This window comes from Monomorium pharaonis, chromosome 2 (assembly GCF_013373865.1).
Source record: "Monomorium pharaonis isolate MP-MQ-018 chromosome 2, ASM1337386v2, whole genome shotgun sequence".
NCBI lineage: Eukaryota > Metazoa > Arthropoda > Insecta > Hymenoptera > Formicidae > Monomorium > Monomorium pharaonis.
The window spans coordinates 31140986-31160922 of NC_050468.1; the positions used below are offsets into that span (position 1 = coordinate 31140986).

The 19937-nt window shown below is 27.3% G+C and overlaps 1 protein-coding gene across 1 annotated transcript; it reads right to left on the minus strand.

Annotated features, from left to right (window-relative positions):
• Positions 1 to 3482: 3482 nt before the first annotated feature.
• Positions 3483 to 13882, minus strand: LOC105830103. The gene is made up of 3 exons (XM_036283052.1): positions 13755 to 13882; positions 9392 to 10402; positions 3483 to 5381 (listed from the first exon to the last, which is right to left on the minus strand). The coding sequence occupies exons 1-3, from the start codon at positions 13759 to 13761 to the stop codon at positions 4192 to 4194; spliced, it is 2208 nt and encodes a 735-aa protein (XP_036138945.1). The 5' UTR covers positions 13762 to 13882; the 3' UTR covers positions 3483 to 4191.
• Positions 13883 to 19937: the final 6055 nt, after the last annotated feature.

Genomic DNA, 19937 nt, shown 5'->3' on the forward strand with positions numbered 1-19937 from the left:
AAAATTTTCTTTACTCCTTCGGTTCGTGCGTTTTCCACTCCCTACACTTATGGAAAATAGCCAATTTTTTGCATTTATTATATAATATATTATTTTTTACTTAAATAGTATCAAATAATAATTATATTGTTAAAATAAATTTATTGTTTAGTATGAAACAGATTGAGTGTCTTTAAATAAAGAATTTTTTATTCCACTTAAAAAAAAATTTTTTTATATATGTTAAATATCGGATAAACTTTAGACGTGTAAACCTTATCTTTAAAATCATAATGAAATCATTAATTGTTTTTTATTGTACTCAATTTGTATCTTCCTGTCTATATCTTATATTTTACGTTATCACCGCACTTATCTTTTAAAAAACGTCAGAGATGTTTTATCTAGTAAAATATTTTACGCACTTAATAATGGCAATTTAGCGTAACAGAATATATTCTAATATTTGTCACAGTAAATATAAAATATTCGAGAGTAATATTGTAGAAATATTGCAATATTGTTGATACTGCTGAAATGGATTGTGCTACATACTCTTATAATAGTTATATCTATTCCACACTTTTGTATTTGCTTATATATATACTTTTACATAAATACTTTTTGAATATGTTTTGTGTTTTAATAGCAATCTCAAGATAAAAAATCTTCCTCTGCTTTATTTCTATTTGCAAATCTTTGCACATCTTGACGCGTTACATTTGATATTAAAAAACAGATTCTCTTTATTGTTAAAAACATAATTACGTTTGGCTTGCGCTAAACAAATGCAACAGCGCGTCCAAGTAGTGCCTATTGATTTTATATATTTTTTCTAACAATTATGAAACATTAGATTATGGAATTAACATTTAGATATTGAAAGAAGTCATGAGTCATGACATAAAAATTTTTTTTAATTCAGCAATATAAGCAAATAAAATGTTATATCAAAGATTGTGAATAAATAGAAACTGCAACGATGTGTATATAAACTAATATAAATTCTTTGAGATGTGTGAATTAATAACAAATATTGTAGAATTTTTTGTATTTTGTATACACAATTCTTCGATCAACCACTTATATAAAAGTTTTATTATGTCATGCTTCTTTCAATACTTAAATATAATTCTGCAATCTTTAATATCTAATATTTTCAAGTTTCGAGCTTTTTTTATCTTAGAATGACACACTGTTTTATCACCGAAACGACATATTATAACCGAATATATTAATTCCAATTTAAAATGTTTTTTGCACATTTTCTTTAATTTTTATAAATTACGACTTTTTTACTTAAATTTTAATAGTTTGTGTTAATCGGATCTATAATTATTTCTTAAGCGAGCTATTTAGTGTGTTAATTCTATTATTTTTAATGCACTTTATTTTGAATCTTCATTCACTTACACATGAATTTTAATACAATGTTGTGCGTTTACAAATTAATAAATATATTATAACTACACAATTTGAATTTTAATACATGTTGTACGTTTATAAATTAATAAATAATTATAACGACACAATTTGATCCTATCTTTTTGGTCGAGTTTTTTTATCAATATTTTTATATAAACGTATCGTAAGATAAATACATGTAGTTATCAAAATACTTTCTTATCAAAATACCTCTCACACGACGTGATTAGATTTATTTGCGACAATGGATATCTTTATCAAGCTTATCATATAAACGATTTAAGAGAAGTGAAACATATCTACGAGAAATATTTTAGCTGTAAGATCTACGATAAAGAAAAATATATGAATAATTTGCTAGTACTTGATAAATTCAGGTGATACATTATAAAGACGATAATTTATACATCAAGAGAGAAAAAAATTATTAAAAATTTATTTTAGACAAATAATTAAATTATTCTCAAATATCAAAAGGCATCAATGGAATTATTATTGGGATCAAAAATGGATGAAATGGTTGCGTCATACTTAGTGATAATTAGCAAAAATTGTAGGAGAAAAATGTAATTCGTATTCAGAAAGTAATATATCTGTTGCTTGCATTATAATATTTGTAATAGACATATTGTGCAAATATAACATCATGAATTGATAAAAATTTCTTAATAATTGCACTAAAATAATGTGCTATATATAGCTGTTTTGTCGAAAAAAAATTTCTAAATAACATTTGCCAAAAAATAAACAAATCTAAAAGTTTGAAATATCAATATTTAACTATTATTTTAAAAAGTTTTGATTTCTTTTTTATTAAAAATGTTGCCATGCTAAATGTATAATATTTATGTTGCAATATTTCTATATATTTTTTATTTTCTACACTTATAATTTAAAAATAATTATGCATTTTTGTAAACATATGTACAGATTCATTTTATTTCTAAATATTATATACAATATAGCTAAAATATTTCTTTCAATTATTGAATAATTTTCCCAAATTGAATTTTGCAAATATATTATTAAGATGTTGGTATATTGTCATAATTTCAACAAAATACTTTGAAATTACGCCAACAGTTATCAATATTTTATAAAAAATCACTACTTTTACATCTATTTTTATTTTTATATGGTTATCTACGCGCGTGCGTAATTGTAGATTACAATTTTATGCAAGATTTTATCAAATAATTTAATGAATATTGTCTTATCAGGAATTATATTACTATCAGAATTTTTACAATTACAGCAAATGTGTGCATTTGTTAACAAATTAATTATTTATATTATTACGATATGATAATTATAAATAGTAGCTTGCCAGTAACTTGCCGACAACTTTAAAATTGTCATTAAAATAATAATCACCCGATAGTGAAATTCTTTAAATGTTTCTCCATTTTTTATTTTTTCTTATGCAGATATTTGCACATATTATAAAATAAATGTACTAAAAAATAACATATGGTACTAAAAATGACATATAAAATTTTTATTAATAATTTTTTACTTATTTCTTAAAATATATTTGATTTAATCTCTAATGATAATAATTCTCCGTGATTTACTGATATTGAGATTATTATACAAAAATGATTCGCCTGTATGACGCATTTTTATTTATTTTGATACAAATTATTAAGAAAGAAAGACAAATTATATATACATAGAAAAAAGATAAAGAGAAAGGAAGTGTTTGAAAGAGAGAGAGAGAGAGAGAGAGAGAGAGAGAGAGAGACTTTTTTGTTTGCAGGTCAGTTTGCACCAATATAAATTAACTTTATAATCGACCTTACATTCGATTTCTTTTGAATTCTTAAAACTAACAAAAAAAAAAGTTAAACTAGATTAGGCTTATGTTTTTTATTTAAATAAAAGTAGCAATCATATATAAATATATATACATATATATAATATGGACTATTAATTTGCGTGACAACGGTATTGAACGCGAGAAATAAACATGCAATATGATACGGGCTATTGTTCTTATTATGTTGTTCACCCGAAGTATATACGCGATACTCGACCTTCGAGATCAAAAATAATAAGAAGAAAGTTGAAACTTTAAACACAATTAAATGTTTTTTTATTAGATTTATTAAAATGTCTTAACAAAATATATATTGTCTAAATTCCTACAAATACAACAGCATATATATATATAGTTTTAACAGTGTTTCTCATACTCTTCGTCACTCTCAACTTTTTTATACTTTTTCTGAAATCAATGATTATCTATACCTAATTATCCAGCTGTTTTTATTGTTTCTCACGTTTATTGTGGCATTTTACATTGGTATTATCGAAGGATCCATAAATGCAATTATGTATTTTCTTCTTTTTATTTTCGTACTGATAATACAATTTACAGTCACACCCGTCATTTTTCGAGAATAGATACTAGGCAATCGTCATCTCTGATTATATTTTTAAATTTCTTGACAAAAATAAGAAGCTTTATAAAGCGTTGAGAACCATTTAATGAGAGTTTTCTGAGAGTTTATACGCTTTCAAAATTTGTAAAAACGCTTACACGCCATTATGTTTTGAATGCTTTCGGAATATTTATAAAATGCTGTACATAACGTTACGTGAAAATTTTACAATTCTAAAGCAGTTCACGTCCCTTCTTTTTTTTCTTATACAAATGCTTTTCAAATATTTCAACGTTGCAATGTCCGCTCTACAAAAATTTTCCATTAACGTTATGAAACTCTCAAAGAAATCTCGAAAATGTTCACATAAACGCTAAAAAAATGCTTATAAAACTTTTCATTTTTACCAAGGTAAGCAACCAGCATCTACTGGATTCGTACAGAATTTCCGACTCTCGCTAAAATGTAAACCGCTCGGACATTTTTCCAAATACCAATCTTCACCTATGCATGCATAATATTTATTGCAGTCACAGTTGTGGCTCATCTTATCGCCATTATTGCATATATATAGTCGCTTCTGAAGGCAATCACCTCCAATGCAGGTCATCGTCGTCTCGTCAAAGTGCCATCCGTTAGGGCACTCACGTAAGGCCCATCGACCGCCTGATACACACGTATAGTATTTATGGCATTGGCACTCATGAGCTTTATTTAGCCCTATCGTGCAAAGTGGAGGCGGACCAATGATACAATCATCCTTACTACCCGGTTGGCAGGACTTCGTTCCAGGATTAAAGATTTCGCCGACAGGACATTCACGCAGAGCTTTTGCACCATTTTTGCATTCGTAGAATTTTTCGCATTTACATTCGTGCTTTAATAGGTCACCATTAGCGCATTCACCAGGAGAAGGGGTCCATGGAACAGTTGGGGTCCAGTTTGAAGTTGTGCTAGCAAATGCGCAATCCGAAATCTCCAGATTGACACAACCAAGCCACTTTTTGCTAAAGTACAAGCCGGCTGCGCAGGAACGTAATTGCTTCTGACCATTTTGGCATTCGTAGTACCTCGAGCAATCCGTTTCGTGAGATATTAATACCGGCGGGCAAGGAGTCCCCGCTGGACATTCATTCACAATTGGACAATCCGAAATGTCTCGGTTGACACAACCAAGCCACTTTTTGCTAAAGAACAAGCCGGCTGCGCAGGAACGCAATTGCTTCTGACCATTTTGACATTCGTAGTACCTCGAGCAATCCGTTTCGTGAGATATTAATACCGGCGGACAAGGAGTCCCCGCTGGACATTCATCAATTGACACCGGGCAATCCGAAATCTCTCGGTTGACGCAACCATGCCACTTTTTGCTAAAGAATAGGCCGGTTGCGCAAGAACGCAATTGCTTCTGACCGTTTTGGCATTCGAAGTACTTCGAACAATCCGATTGGACAGCTATTAATTTCGGCGGACAAGAGTCCTGCGGTGGACATGTATCATCATCAAAGATAAACGGTGATTTACTTGCGGTGATTACGGTCCAAGATGCCAGGAAGGCAATTAGATGTATTTCTGTGTCGAACAAAAAAATGTCTTGATCAAAATTTGCTCTAGTAAAAATCTCTCTTTTTCAGAATTTTTATACAACTTTTTACAAATACCCCCAAAATTTATTTTTTTTCTCAGCATTTTTTATGTATGTGAAAACTATAAAATATTTTAAGTTTTGTATAAAAAATTTATGAAATTTTCTAAAATTTCAAAATTATAAAAATTCTGAACAATTCTAAAATTTATATAAAAATTGAGAAAAAGATTAGATTTACTTTAACTACACTAGCGGCAAACGTATTCCATCGCACCCAATTACACAAATATTTTATAATCTTTATTTTTGTTATTTAGAGTCCTATACACTTTATTTTCTATTATATTTGTAATAAATAATTATTTTTTAACTTTTCTCTGTCTCTCAAAATGTCTAATTATTATACCAGACCAAAAAATATCAACATTTTTAATAAAAAAAATTCTTTTTGAAGAAAATTGTATAATTTTAGTGAAAAATTTTCTCTGAATTTTTTATAATTTCTATGTAATTTGTAACGTTTTAGAAATTTCTTAGATTTTGTATAAAAATTTTAGAATACTTTAAAATTCACATATATTCTGAGAGAAATTCTAATAAAAATATTATAAAAATTTTCTTAGTGCGTTTGAATAACATTTCAATTTCTACTAAAATTCTGGAAAAATTTTTCACTAAAATAGTCAATTATTATTGCAATTGTTAAAATATTAATCATTTATATATAAATTGAGATTTACGAAGTGATTCTCTTATAAAATAGAAGTATTTTTTAATGGTTTTATTGCACTACACTTTTTATTATACAAATTTGTAAATACTTACCCTTCATCGCCTATCACCTATTCTATCACCTATTCTACTTGAAGATAAGACAAATTTCGTGCTGTGTGTATATCAACTATTTTTTACTAATTACACCTTACTAATCACACCTTAGTTGAATACTGACTGAATTAAATTAAAGCGTGTCGGCTTTTATAATCACGTTATCATGTGATATAAAAACAGATTAGCATATCTCTTGAAAAACAGAGCCGTCTTTATTCCTTTTGGTACCCTAAATATAAAATTTTCGCGGATTCTCACAGTATAATTTATATAAATCCAAAGAAAACAAAAAATTTAATAAATATATTATTATATATATATATATATACACACGCATACAGAAAAAAAGGATATTGTTATTTTGACAGTACCTTTAGTTTCAAAATGAAAATCTTGAAATAAAATTATATTGCGTTAAATAAAAAAAATTTACTTGAGTGAAGATTTATTTTAAGATTTTATATAGTTTAATCAAGAAAATTATATTCTTGTTATTTAAGAATAATTTTCTTGAAGGGAAATAAAAAAATGTTTGATAGAAAATACTGTATGTTCAAATCAAAGATTATAATTTTTTTAGAATAAAATTATCAATAATATTATATTTATAAAATAACAATTATAGTATTGAAATGCTACAATATTGTTGAAATTGAAGATTTTCAAATTCTTCTAAGAAGATTATGTATTGTCGCGTATACAGGGTGTCCCAAAACATATGGGTCAATGCTCGTAAAAAGGTAGAGATGAATATAGAACTCCAGTATTATCTTGGGGGTCTACCAATAATCGAGATTTGGAATCTACAAATAATTTAATTGATTTCTATCGTAATTGTGAACAATAAATTAATGAAAGCTTATCATACATTCACAATAAATTTTTTTTCCATGTTATAGCGGATCAAGCTCTTCCCTCGCGCTCTTATTCGCATAATTTGAAAAATTAATATTTCGATTATTGGTGGACTTAATCCAAGGTCTAACCTAAAACAATATTGGACTTTTATGTTCATCTCGATCTCTTCTATACCTTTTTACGAGCGTTGACTCACATGTTTTAAGACACTCTGTATATATAACAATAAATGCGTTCATATAAATATATAAGAGTTAATTTGACATTTGCTTTTTTTCTATGCAGAAATATTTATTATTAAATAAAAATAATTAATGTTATGCATATCCATATTACACGCAAATGAGTAATTTATATTCCAAATAACAAATATTTTATTAAAAATTATAATTAATATATATTTCTATAAGTATGCGGTTATTTATTTAAAAAATTTTATAAAATTTTAAATAATCTGATAAAACATTTTTTATATATAATTATTGTATATTGATTTTTTTGTAATGTTCTTTTTATTTAAACAAGTAATCAAAAAGTTAGTCTATATGTAATTCCACGTGTAAAAATTAGAAACTGTAAATTTATATTTGTTTATAAAAATTTGTTTAACTATATATCTTTCTGACAATTTTCGATGACGGTCTTGGATAGAATAACCGCTTAGAAATTTTTTAAAATTTTACTGGTAAAAAAGAATTTTTCAGTATTTTTTTATAATATAATATTAATGTTTTAATTATAATGTTATTGTGTGTATTTTAAAATATGTAATACTAAATAATAAAATTTAATTATTTTAACAACATAATTATTAAAAATTTTAAAGACATTTATTTAATATTAAGACACATTTTCTAAATGTTAAAATGAATATTTTTCAAACATTAAGTAAATGTTAATTCTTTCAAATGTTAAAGTAAATGTTATTTCTAAAAAAAAGGGAACTTTAAGTTCATTATTTTTAAAATTAATAAAAAATATTTATTAAAAAAATGTTTTTCAAATATTTTAGAAGATATATTTATTCTTAAAAAACATTTTTATGCTTAAACAGTTTAGGAATTATTTTACGAACTTATTTAGAAACACTCTTTGTCATAAGATAGATTATTTTTAATTATATTTTTTCTTTCTTTTATTTTTATTTTTATACGTGTTAGATACCGAATAAGTTTTAGACATGTAAATCTTATCTACGGCCTTTCAAAGTTATTATAAAATTATTTGTTTTTTACTGTGTTCAATTTGTCCGTCTATATCTCGTACTTTACGTTATCATTGCACTTATCTTCTAAAAGACATCAAAATTTATCTAGTGAAGTATTTTACGCAATCGATATTAACGATTTAATGCGCCCATCCAGCGCAGAATATTCCAGCAATATTGCATTAACATTTTCAACATTTCTGCAGTATTTCTGAATGTTTTGTGCTATACAAGCAGTCTAACATTTTCACAGTATAAAACAGTATCATAAAAACGTTGCTACGACATTGCTGAAATATATTGTGCTACATATTTTCATAATAAATTTTATTCCACGCCTATGTACATATTTGCTAATGTATAAATACTTTTAGAATATGTTTTATATTTTAATCCCCAAATCGAAAATTTTTCTCTGCTTTATTTGTGTTTGTAAAATTTTGCTCATCTTGATGTACGTTACATTTAATATTTAAAAGAGAGTTTATCTTCAAGATCTTTATCTTCAAGAACATAATTACATTTGATTTGTGCTAAATAAATGTGATGATGTAACTCAAGTAGCGTTTGTTGATTTTATATATCTTTATGTATTTTTATTTAACAATTATAAAACATTAGACGTTGAAAATTATAGAGTTAGAATTAGGTGCTAAAAGAAATTATGACATAATGAAACTTTTATAATCACAAGCGAATAAGACATTAATCGAAAGTACTTTTTATCTTTATACTCTAAGATCAGATTACATCAATGTAGATTAACTTTATAATCAACTTTCTATTTTAATTTACTTTCTATTTTTTCTAATTCTTATATAGAAGTAATAAAGAATAGAAACTAAGTTAAACTAAAATTAAAGTTGAACTACATTAAGTCTAAGTTTTTTATTTGAATTAAAAGTAACAAACATAACATGGCTATCAGAAGATCAAAAATAATAAAAAAGTTTGAACACAATTAAAATATTTTTTATTAGATTTATTAAAATATCTTAACAAAATATATATTATCTAAATTCCTACAAATATAGCAGTATAGTTTTAATAAGTATGTAACATGTTCCTCGTACTCCTCGTTATTCTCAACATTTTTATACATTTTCGAAATCAATGATTATTTAGGGAGCCATCTGTCGTCCCACTTGTTTCTACAATCTTTCACATCTTTTGCGGCGTTGCATTTTAGACTGATTCTATCGTAATAGGATCCCCAACTGCATTCATATAACTTCTTCTTGTTATTTACACACTGGTAATACAATCTACAGTCGCACTCGTGGGGCCATTTGTCGGGAGTAGGTACTGGACAAATGTCAGGTTTTAAAGTGTCGTCGCAATCAGCCGTTAGTGGATCCGTGCATATTTTCAAAGCCTCGCTAAAATGTAAACCATTCGCACAGTTTTTGACGATCCAATCCTCATTATCGCATTCATAGTATTTATCGCAGCGACATTCATGTTTCTCCCTATCGCCATTATAACATATAGGTTGTTTCGGGTTGCAGTCTGCACCTACAATGCACTTCAACGTCGTGTTGTCAAAGTGCCATCCGTCATCGCACTCACGCAAAGCCCATAGATCGCCTGGTATGCACGTGTAGTATTTTTTGCATTGGCATTCATGAGGTTTATTTGTCCCTACAGTGCAGCCTGGAGGTTTAGGAAATTCGCAAGTATCCTTATCACCCGGTTGACAAGTTTTTGTCGTAGGATTAAAGATTTCGCCATCTGGACATTCACGCAGAGCTTTTGCACCATTTTTGCATTCGTAGAATTTCTCGCATTTACATTCGTGCTTTATTAGCTCTCCGTTAACGCATTCGCCAGGAGGGGGTGTCCATGGAGGTGTCGAGGTTGTAGTTGTGGTAGAAGGAGTAACTGGCGGGCAATCCGAAATCTCCCGATTAACACAACCTTGCCATTTTTTGCTAAAGTATAGGCCGGCTGCACAAGAACGCAACACCTTCCGACCGCTTTGACATTCGTAGAATTTCGAACAATCCGTTTCGTGAGCTATTAATACCGGCGGGCAAGGGTTCCCCGCTGGACATTCTTCAAAGGTAATAAACGGTAATTTACTTGCGGTGATCACGGTCCAAGATGCCAGAAAGGCAATTAGGTGTATGCCTGTGTCAAACAAAAAAAAAATCCTAGTTAAAATTTGTAAAAATCTTTTTCAAAATTTTTATACAAATTGAAACATTCTTTATAAATACTGAGAACGTCTACATTTTGTCCCAAATATTTTTTATACGTGTGAATTTTGAAATATTTTTGTATAAAAAACTTAAAAAATTTTCTGAAAGTTATAAAATTATACACAGAAATTCTGAACAATTTTGAAATTTATATAGTTATGAATAATTGCGAATAAGACTTATATAATAATTGCGAATAACTAACTTTTAACCGTATCGGAGTGCAAACGTATCTCATATAATTATGCGTATTTTATTAAAATAATCCTAGAGCCAATTACCAATACTTTTTATTTAAAAATATCGTTGAATTGGTTTTACAGAATTTCAAATTCTTTTACACAATTAAAGTACGTATAAAAGATGAACAGGGCAAAGAGTAACTTTAAATTAATGATGTTATTAAAAGGACCCTAAAGCCATCTGATGACATTTTTAAAATAAACTAATTTTCTCATTGACTTTATTGAATTGCAAAGTCGATCTTTTACAGAAGTACGCGTAAAAATCTAAAGAAAAACGGTTTATATAAAAAACCAAAAAAAATTTATAAGCAGCACCGAGATCTAGCTGCAATCTTTCTCAACTTTATTGATATGTTAAAAAAAAAAATTATTTTTGGTACATAGAACTGTCATTTGAACACATACATTACAAAATCTACCATATACATGTACAAAATAAAACTGTATTCTTCTAGGAACAATAAACAATATCGTGCAATTAAACTAAGATTAAAGCCTAAAAAAAAAGATTAACATCTTTAATTTTTTATAGATGCAAGATACAAGAATAAAAAGAGCAGACTAAAAAAATTTTTTTTATTCTCGGTATAAAGTTCAATTCATAGACTGATATCCCAGACAGCACACAATATTTATGATAAATATTTATAAATATTTATTTTTATTTATTTTTAAAAAATATTATATAAATATTTTATGTACATACATGAAGGAAAAATTTTTATTCAACATACTATTGAAATATAGACTAAATAATATTTTATACAATATTTATATTATGGTAAATAATAAATAAAAATTTGTAGTAATATTTTGTAAATATTTATAAATATTTTATAAATATTTCTATAATATTTATGATAAATCTTTATGATCAAATCTAAGACCACAAAAATATTTATAAAATATTCAAATAAATATTATAAATATTTTGTAAATATTTTATAAATATTGTATGCTGTTTGGGATATTAATGCGTGTATTTTAATTCTAAAATAAGATTTCCAAATCTATAAAAAAAATACATACTTGTTAATCATGTGCATGAATAATTCTATATTACCGATAAGGTTTGACGGGCACTTTAATATTCCCTTACAAGGTCTGTCGATGGACAGATGGCGCTAAGTAAGGTCTTATGTTATGCTTATGCAGTTTATGCCAGCTTATGCCCGATTTCTTCACGTCCAGTTATCTTGCGATTAAAATTATCCAGGAGATAAACTATCAGATTCATGTACGCGAGTGGTTAAACTTGAGATTTATCCTCCGGATAACTTTATCGGGAGGTGAAGAAATCGGACATTAGCCAAATACGTAGTCAGTGTGGGTACTCAAGATGGCCGCTCTCGCATTCATGCACACATTATACACATATACATACACACGCATACAACACATGAAAGCACACTATAGAAAACATGCTGCTGAATATGTCACAAACATAGACTAACGTAGATGGAGCCTTTTGAGAGGGGTAGCTGATTTTTGCGGTAAGGGGAGAGTCCATGAACTTCGGTCAGTTCCGTCGCGATTCGACTATGTTCGGCATTATATCGTCCGTCGCTCTCTCTCTCTCTCTCTCTCTCTCTCTCTCTCTCTCTCTCTCTCTCTCTCTCTCTCTCTCTCTCTCTCTCTCCCCCCCCCCCTCTCTCCCCCCCTCTCTCTCTCCCTCTTGCAGTCATATGTCGAATTATTAGTCGAATATTATCGAGCGTACCCGAATTCAACCGAAGTTTATGGAGTACCTCTTCACTCCGAATATCAGCCCTTTTTCGTCCTAAGTGATAGGTAATGCTTCGTCTACGTTATAGTCTATGGTCACAAAAGTGGATACTTAAAATGGCTGCTCGACTACATCCGTTGCCAGTAAATCGTACCCCCACCCCCCCTCCACTGATACGGGATTTCCTGTGGTTTTTTACTCTTTGAGTAATATCATAAAGTAGTAATAAAATTATCGATTGTAAACGTACTAAAAATATTTTTATTTGTTTTTTTTTTTTTTTTTTTTTAATATATTCGACTATTTATTGTTACATTTTTATGTACATACTTTAATTTTGTAAAAGAATTTTGCATTTTATAAAGCCATCTAAAAATATATAGTTGAAATAAAAAAAACGTCAGTAAAACAGATTTTAGGATCTCTTTAAAATGTTTATTTTTGTTACTTAAAACTCCTCTACAAACTTTATTTTTTATTATATTTACAATAATTATCTTCTAGTTTCTCTGAATGTTTAATTATTGCACCAGATCAAAAAAACACCAATTTCTTATTTTATTTTAGTTAAAACTTAAGTTTTAATAATTATTAAAATTTGAAATCCAATAGTCTACTCCAAAATCCAAAACTCTACAGGTATATTTATATAGATCAGATTTGGCTAGCGAGGATATTAAAAGTAGTTGAGGATTTAAAAATTTGAGAAAAGTTTCAAAATCTTGATGAAAAAATTTTCCTCAAAATTTTTGTATAAATTCTAAAATTTTTCATAATTTCTATATACTTTCTATGTAATTCTGTATAATTGTCCGCAACTACACATTTTATTGACTTAATTACTTTTCTTTTTTGTGTAGTCAACAATTAAAGTCTACAGAAAATTATTATACAAAAAATATTGAGTAAAAGTAAGTACATTAGAAACTTTAAACGTCAACTTTGAAAAATCGACTTCAAGTCCGCTTTAAAAAGATAATTTTATATCGGCAAATAATCATTTACTGTGTGAGTGTATGATGTTTTAAAAATTTTTGTAGATTTTATATACAAATCATAGAATATTTTAGAATTAACGTATATGAGAAATTCTGAAAAGAGATGTAAATTTTCTTAATATGTTTGAATACAACGTTTTCTATCAAAAAAATTTGAGATTATTTTTTACTAGAATGATCAATTATTGTTACCATTATTGAAAGATTGATTATTTATATATATATATACACAAAGTACTGTCACAGTACGTAAGTACTTCTTATTGCTACAATTTTTATTATAAGAATTGATATAATATGGTAAATGCTTACCCTTCATCGCCTAACACTTATTCTATTCGTATTTGAAATAAAGACAAATTTTATGCTGTATACATAAAATATCCTTTACACGTTACTAATTAGTCAGTTGAATACATGACTGACTGAATTAAAGCGCGTCGGCTTTTATAATCACGTTATCACATGATACAAGGACAGATTGACATTGCTGTTAAAAAAACAGAGCCGTCTTTGTTCCTTTTAGTACCCTAATATTCTTCCGGATTCTCACAGTACACACATTTCATTGCCAGTCGTATTAGAGATTTCTCTATAATTTTTATACAATTTATCAAGAATTTATAAATTTGTGGAGTTTTTAGTTATTATCGAAAAAGTCGAAAAATATTTTTTTCTTTGTAGACCGGAAGAAAGAATTATAAGAATTATCAAAAAAAATGATTATCGTTTGTATTTACCCAGATAGCTAAGTTTGTTGGAAATTGATGTTGTAAATCCTGTATAAAATGTCTTATTCAAAAATAGTGTTTTACATTCATGAGATTTTATTGAGAATTCTGCTTTGCAAAAATCTCGGATTGTATCGTATCAGTACTTTTCAATGCAATATTGAGAATAAAACCAAATCTTGAATGCCTCTGAATCTGATAACAATTAGCAGAAAAAGAGTGAATATTTTCTAATCCGAAGATTTGCATTTATTTGAATACTTCTTATTGCGATTAAATGCGAAGAATTCAGAAAGTATTCAGAAGATATTCAATTAAATATATTTTGAATATCTTCTTAATTTTTCTGAAATCTGCTTTTTGACAAAATGTCAATATTTTTTAATTCTTTTCAATCCGACGTTTTATGCAGGTAAATGTTGCTACTAATTTTTTTAATAAAAAGGCACTAAAGTTGATACAAATTTGGTTATATTTGATGTCAGTTAATTAGTGGCAAATATACAATAAAATCTGTTGGCATAATAACAAAAAATTGATAACAAAAACCATATGAAACTTGCTGAAAACTTGATAGTAAATTGACTGCACAAATCTTATTATGAAACCAAGTTTTGGTCAGTTTTTAACAACATTTGTTGTCAGATTATTATCAGTAACTTTGTTCTTAAAAATACAAGCTACAAACATCGTAGCAACTGAGTTGGTGAATATGTTAATCGAATTGACAAAAAGAAGGATGTCCAATTTGGTCGATCGGAAGAAACTTAGGATTTAATTTTTCTTCACAGTTTTGAGGATGCTGAGTTCAAATATGATAATCTAAACTATTAAAAACTTAGGAAAATACATTATAGTTGGAGATAATGTCAGCGATATGTATAATTAATAGCGAAATTCAAATAAGGAATAACGCGTATAATATATTAAGTGAATATGCAGATATTAATATTGCAAGTTCCGCGATGACATACCGAGAAAAGATTATGAATATGTGCACGGAGAGAATTTTCTCTTAAAATTTACCCTGAAAATTTGATAACTGTGGGATAACTGTATAGTAAAATTTACTATGCCTTTAGTACAATTTACTAAAAGTATAGTAAATTTTACTAAAAAGTATAGTAAAATTCCTCGAGGTCACACATTATCCCACAGTTATCAGATTTTGAGAGTAAATTTTAAGGAAAAATTCTCTCCGTGTGTGTACAAGAGTATCCGGAATGTTTATATCTTTTTATGATAAAAAATTATGAGTGTTAAAAAATTATTGTTGTGCTTATGCAACATGTTATTTTCTTATATTTGGAGTATTTGGTTATATGAAGAAGAAAAAGAGGGGAGAGAATGCATTCTTCATGCGTATGGATAGGTGGGTGAGAGAGTTTATGGATAAATAAATACGTATATATATATAAATGCATGATAAAATATTATTAGCATAATTCACACTGATGGTTTTCGAATACTGCAGCCTTATTATTTTTCTGTATTATTTATACACTGAGAAAAAAATATTGTTAATTTAACCAAATTTTTTGACTAAATTAAAATTTTGTCACTTCAAGAATTTATCCATTTAACTTAAATGCACAAATTTTAATTCAAGTATTTATATAGTTAATTAAAATATGTAAGTACTTAAATAGACAAAATTTAATTTAGTTGGAAAATTTAATCAAATTAACAACATTTTTGTCTCACTGTATGCATACACATGAAAGATGCATCCTCTCCCTTCCCCTCCCTCTTCTTCATATAATCGAACTCTCAGAAATGACGTGTAGCTTAAGCACAACGATAATTTTTTAACACTCATGTTTTTATCGCAAAAAGATATATGCAATTCGGATACTCTTGTACACACATGTTTACAATCTTTTCTCGGTCTGTCACCGCGGAGCTTGCGATATTGATATCTGCATATTCACTTAATGTATAGTATAATATGCGTTATTCTTTATTTGAATTTTGCTATAGTTAATTATACAGATTGCTGACATTATCTTCACCTACAATTTATTTTCCTAAGTTTTTAGTACTTTTAGATTATATCATATTTGAACTTAGCACCTTCAAAACTGTAAAGAAAATCTAAATCCCAAAGTTTCCTCCGGTCGGCAAAAAATTGCTCTTTTTCATTCTTTGTATGCAAATTGTTAACATTTTGCTATCTTAATTTTAAACAAATAATAATAAATTTTTGTATAAAAATAATCAAGTATGAATTGAAAAGTTTCACAAAGTACAAAATAAGGAAATCAGAAGTTTAATATTAAGAATTTAATAACTAACCATTAAATTTGATTTTGTCAAGAATCTTATTGTAATTTATTATTGATAAGAAGAATTAATTTATAAATGTAAGAATAAAATGGAATTATTTAAGATGTCAAGGCACTTCTTGATTAGATAACGATTACGAAAAATATTTTATCATTAAAATATTTTATCTTTTCGCGGAAGAATTATAGTGTAAAGTGACTCTCCATCCCTCCCTCCCTCCCTCTCTCTCTCTCTCTCTCTCTCTCTCTCTCTCTCTCTCTCTCTCTCTCTCTCTCTCTCTCTCTCTCTCTCTCGCAATTTAATTAATGTGCCGAGATTGTTAGATCAAGAAGACTATCTATTAACAGAAAAAGGTATTAAACATATGTATTAAGGGAATTCCTCCGCTCAAGCCCGGCACAACAAGTGGCACAGAGGTTCAAGTAAAGAAAAATATTTAAATGACCATTTTGTTGCCTTCTTTTTTTGCTGTATATGGTCTAAAGTTAATAATGGTGAATATAAGAAAAAATTCGGCTATGAAGTACTACCTTCATTACTAAAGTAATTTTTTTAAAAATTGAAAATAAACATTATTCACTATTATACCACTCTTAGATAACTAAATACAATTTGAAATTCATGTTATATCACACATTTACTACACCTACGTGTATACTATACCTACTACACCTACCTTCGATTAATGTAAACCTTTTATATCTTATCAATTATTTCATTCAAACGAGCAAGTGCACTGTTTCAAAAATTTAACAGTACTTTTCTGGACAGCTAAGATATGTATCGTTGTAAAATTTCACTAACATCTGTTTATTACTTCTACATTTAACCCTTTCAGAGGCACATTTTTTTTAACAATTATGCAGGATAAATCTTATCATATCTGTATGTTTTGGATTATCCTAAGACCGAATCCGAGGTCAAAATTTAAAAATTCAAAATGGCGGATCTAATATGGCGCATGTCAAACATAAAAATTTTAAATTCGGGAATTAAAAAATTAGAGCCGCTACACAAAATTTGTAATAAAAAGGGTCCCTTTCGGTTTTTTGCTAAAATGCTTTTTGCTAAAATAGTTTTCGAGAAAAAAATTCCTGGAATAATATTCTTGAAATTCTTTTATTCGTTATTTTGTAGCCGCTATTTTAAATTTTACATTTTTCAGGTTATTTTCATAATAAGCAATCCAAATAACCATTAGGTATAAAATTTTATACAATTGACTTATAAATTAAATGAATAAATCATTTTTATATGCCAAAAATAGCATTTTTGCAGTATATTTTGTTGAATAAAAAATAATAACAATGTACTTTCTGCAACTTCAACTTAATATGATTTAGTTTGTCATTTCTAAAATCTAAAATTATTATCTGGAAGTTTATTTACATTTAAAAGGCTTCTAGAACGAATTTATCGTAAAAAAGAGCATTTTTCATCATTCTTTATTTGTTAATAATTGCAAAATGCATGATTAATACAAAACTAGTATAGTAGTGCATAGTTCTAACATAGTAACATTAACAAATATAGAACAGTTTATTTCACGATCGTACGATGTAACAGACTTCAATTATCTTAAAAAAACGAAGTAAATGAGGTGGGAAGTATACTTCCCACTGCCCCTGAAAGGGTTAATACGACAATAAAAAGTGAAAAATTTTGAAAATTTATTGATTCTATAAGAGCCCATGTTAATAAAATATTTAATATCTAAGTAACTAACTAGTTCAGTTTTTTTAAATTTTGACAGTCAATTTATATTACTAATTTGAACTTCTCTACAAAGTTTTATGAAAATCTGTTCATTTTAATTTAGCAGCAAAACTCCCTCAACTGTAATTATATGTCAACATAGCACTATATAAGTATAGTTATTATTTATATTGCAAATATTTTTAAAGTAAATGTTTTTATGTAAATTTTTAATATTCTAATTCACACACAGATATTTATTTCTTATTTTTATTCTGGTAAGAGGGAGAGAGGAATAGCATTTTGAAACAAATACTGCGCTTTTTATGAGTAAGACTAAAAATAAAATTATTACTATCATAAACAACTTTATTCGAATAACGATACTGCTAAGTCCATTAAATTTGATATAATCTTATCTATCTAGACCTTGAAATTTTGTAAGTGGCATTATCTCAATTGGCACAATATTATCAAAGTACATATATATGTACCATTATTGAAATGTGTAATGATTTCGAAATTCGTGTTGATACAATACGCGATATCGAAAAAACATTTTTTAATGCTTATCGAATTAGTTAAGAATAAATAAAATGTACTCTTTGTTAAAAAAATTCTTTTTATCTTGTAATGTTTGATATGATTATTTATTTTTTTATTTGATTCTATATTGCAGAAAATTTTTATCCCATTTTGTCATTGTTTAACTTTCACACACATACACACGCACACACGCATGCACGCACGCACATACACACACATTGCAATTATTATTACAATACTATTATTATTTAAATGTTGTTCTTTAAACACATGTTGTGTATAATCTTCGAATCAATCATGATAACCCGTGGAAAAATGTTTTATATAAAAATATATATAAATACACTAGCGCAAAAAAAACGAGACAAAAATTTTGATCAAATTTTTAGACAATCTTCAAAGTGATGCAACTTTGCGAAAAATCATCCAAATTACATGAACTTTTTTTTTAATTAAAGGGCAAAGACTTTACTTTAAAAATCTTTAGGCGAAAGTTTGATTCGTTAAGTGTGACCCTTTTGTATCGCATGAAAAGCAAAACATGTTTTTTTTTCCATTGAAAAAAGTAAAAGTTTGTTATCATTTTTCACAAATTTCTCATTAAAAATCTTGCTAATATTAATCCGGATTCTTAAAGTTTATTCTTTTCTAGGCAATTAGAAAAAACATGTCGATACGATGTTTTTGTTGATTATACACGAGTTTGAAATTTGCACTGTATTTTAGGGTATTTTAGCGAATAAATACAATATTTATACTTATAAATTATACTTAGAAATATTTATTTATACTTATAATATGTATTTAGACTTATAAATATTATATATTTATAAATTTAAACTTATAAATAAATACAAAAGTTGTTTGTCTTAAAATTCTGCACAAAAAAGGTCTGTTTTATTTTTTTGATAGGACTAATCCTTTATTCGAAAATCGCAACTAAAAAGATATAGTTTTTGAAAATAACATTGCAATATAAGCAGCGATTTTTTTATATGTGTATTTGATGTAGAAAAAAAATTCTAAATTATTATATTTTTTGTCAATCATAATTTCTGCAATTTCTAACTAAAGAATTAGTTTTATCTATTCTAGTATATAGTGATAACAAATATAATAATTTAGAATTTTTTGCGACTTTTGAGTATAAAGGATTAGTCCTATCGAAAAAAAAAAATTTTTTTTCGTGCAGAATTGTAAGACAAATAACTTTTGTTTAAAACATTTTTTCGTATCT

Bases quoted from the DNA above. Each gene is read 5' to 3' on its own strand.
- LOC105830103 (XM_036283052.1), bottom strand. The intron at 5,382-9,391 runs AATCATTGATTT...ATTTTGATCAAG, and splicing joins CGACAGATGGCTCCCTAAAT to ACATTTTTTTGTTCGACACA.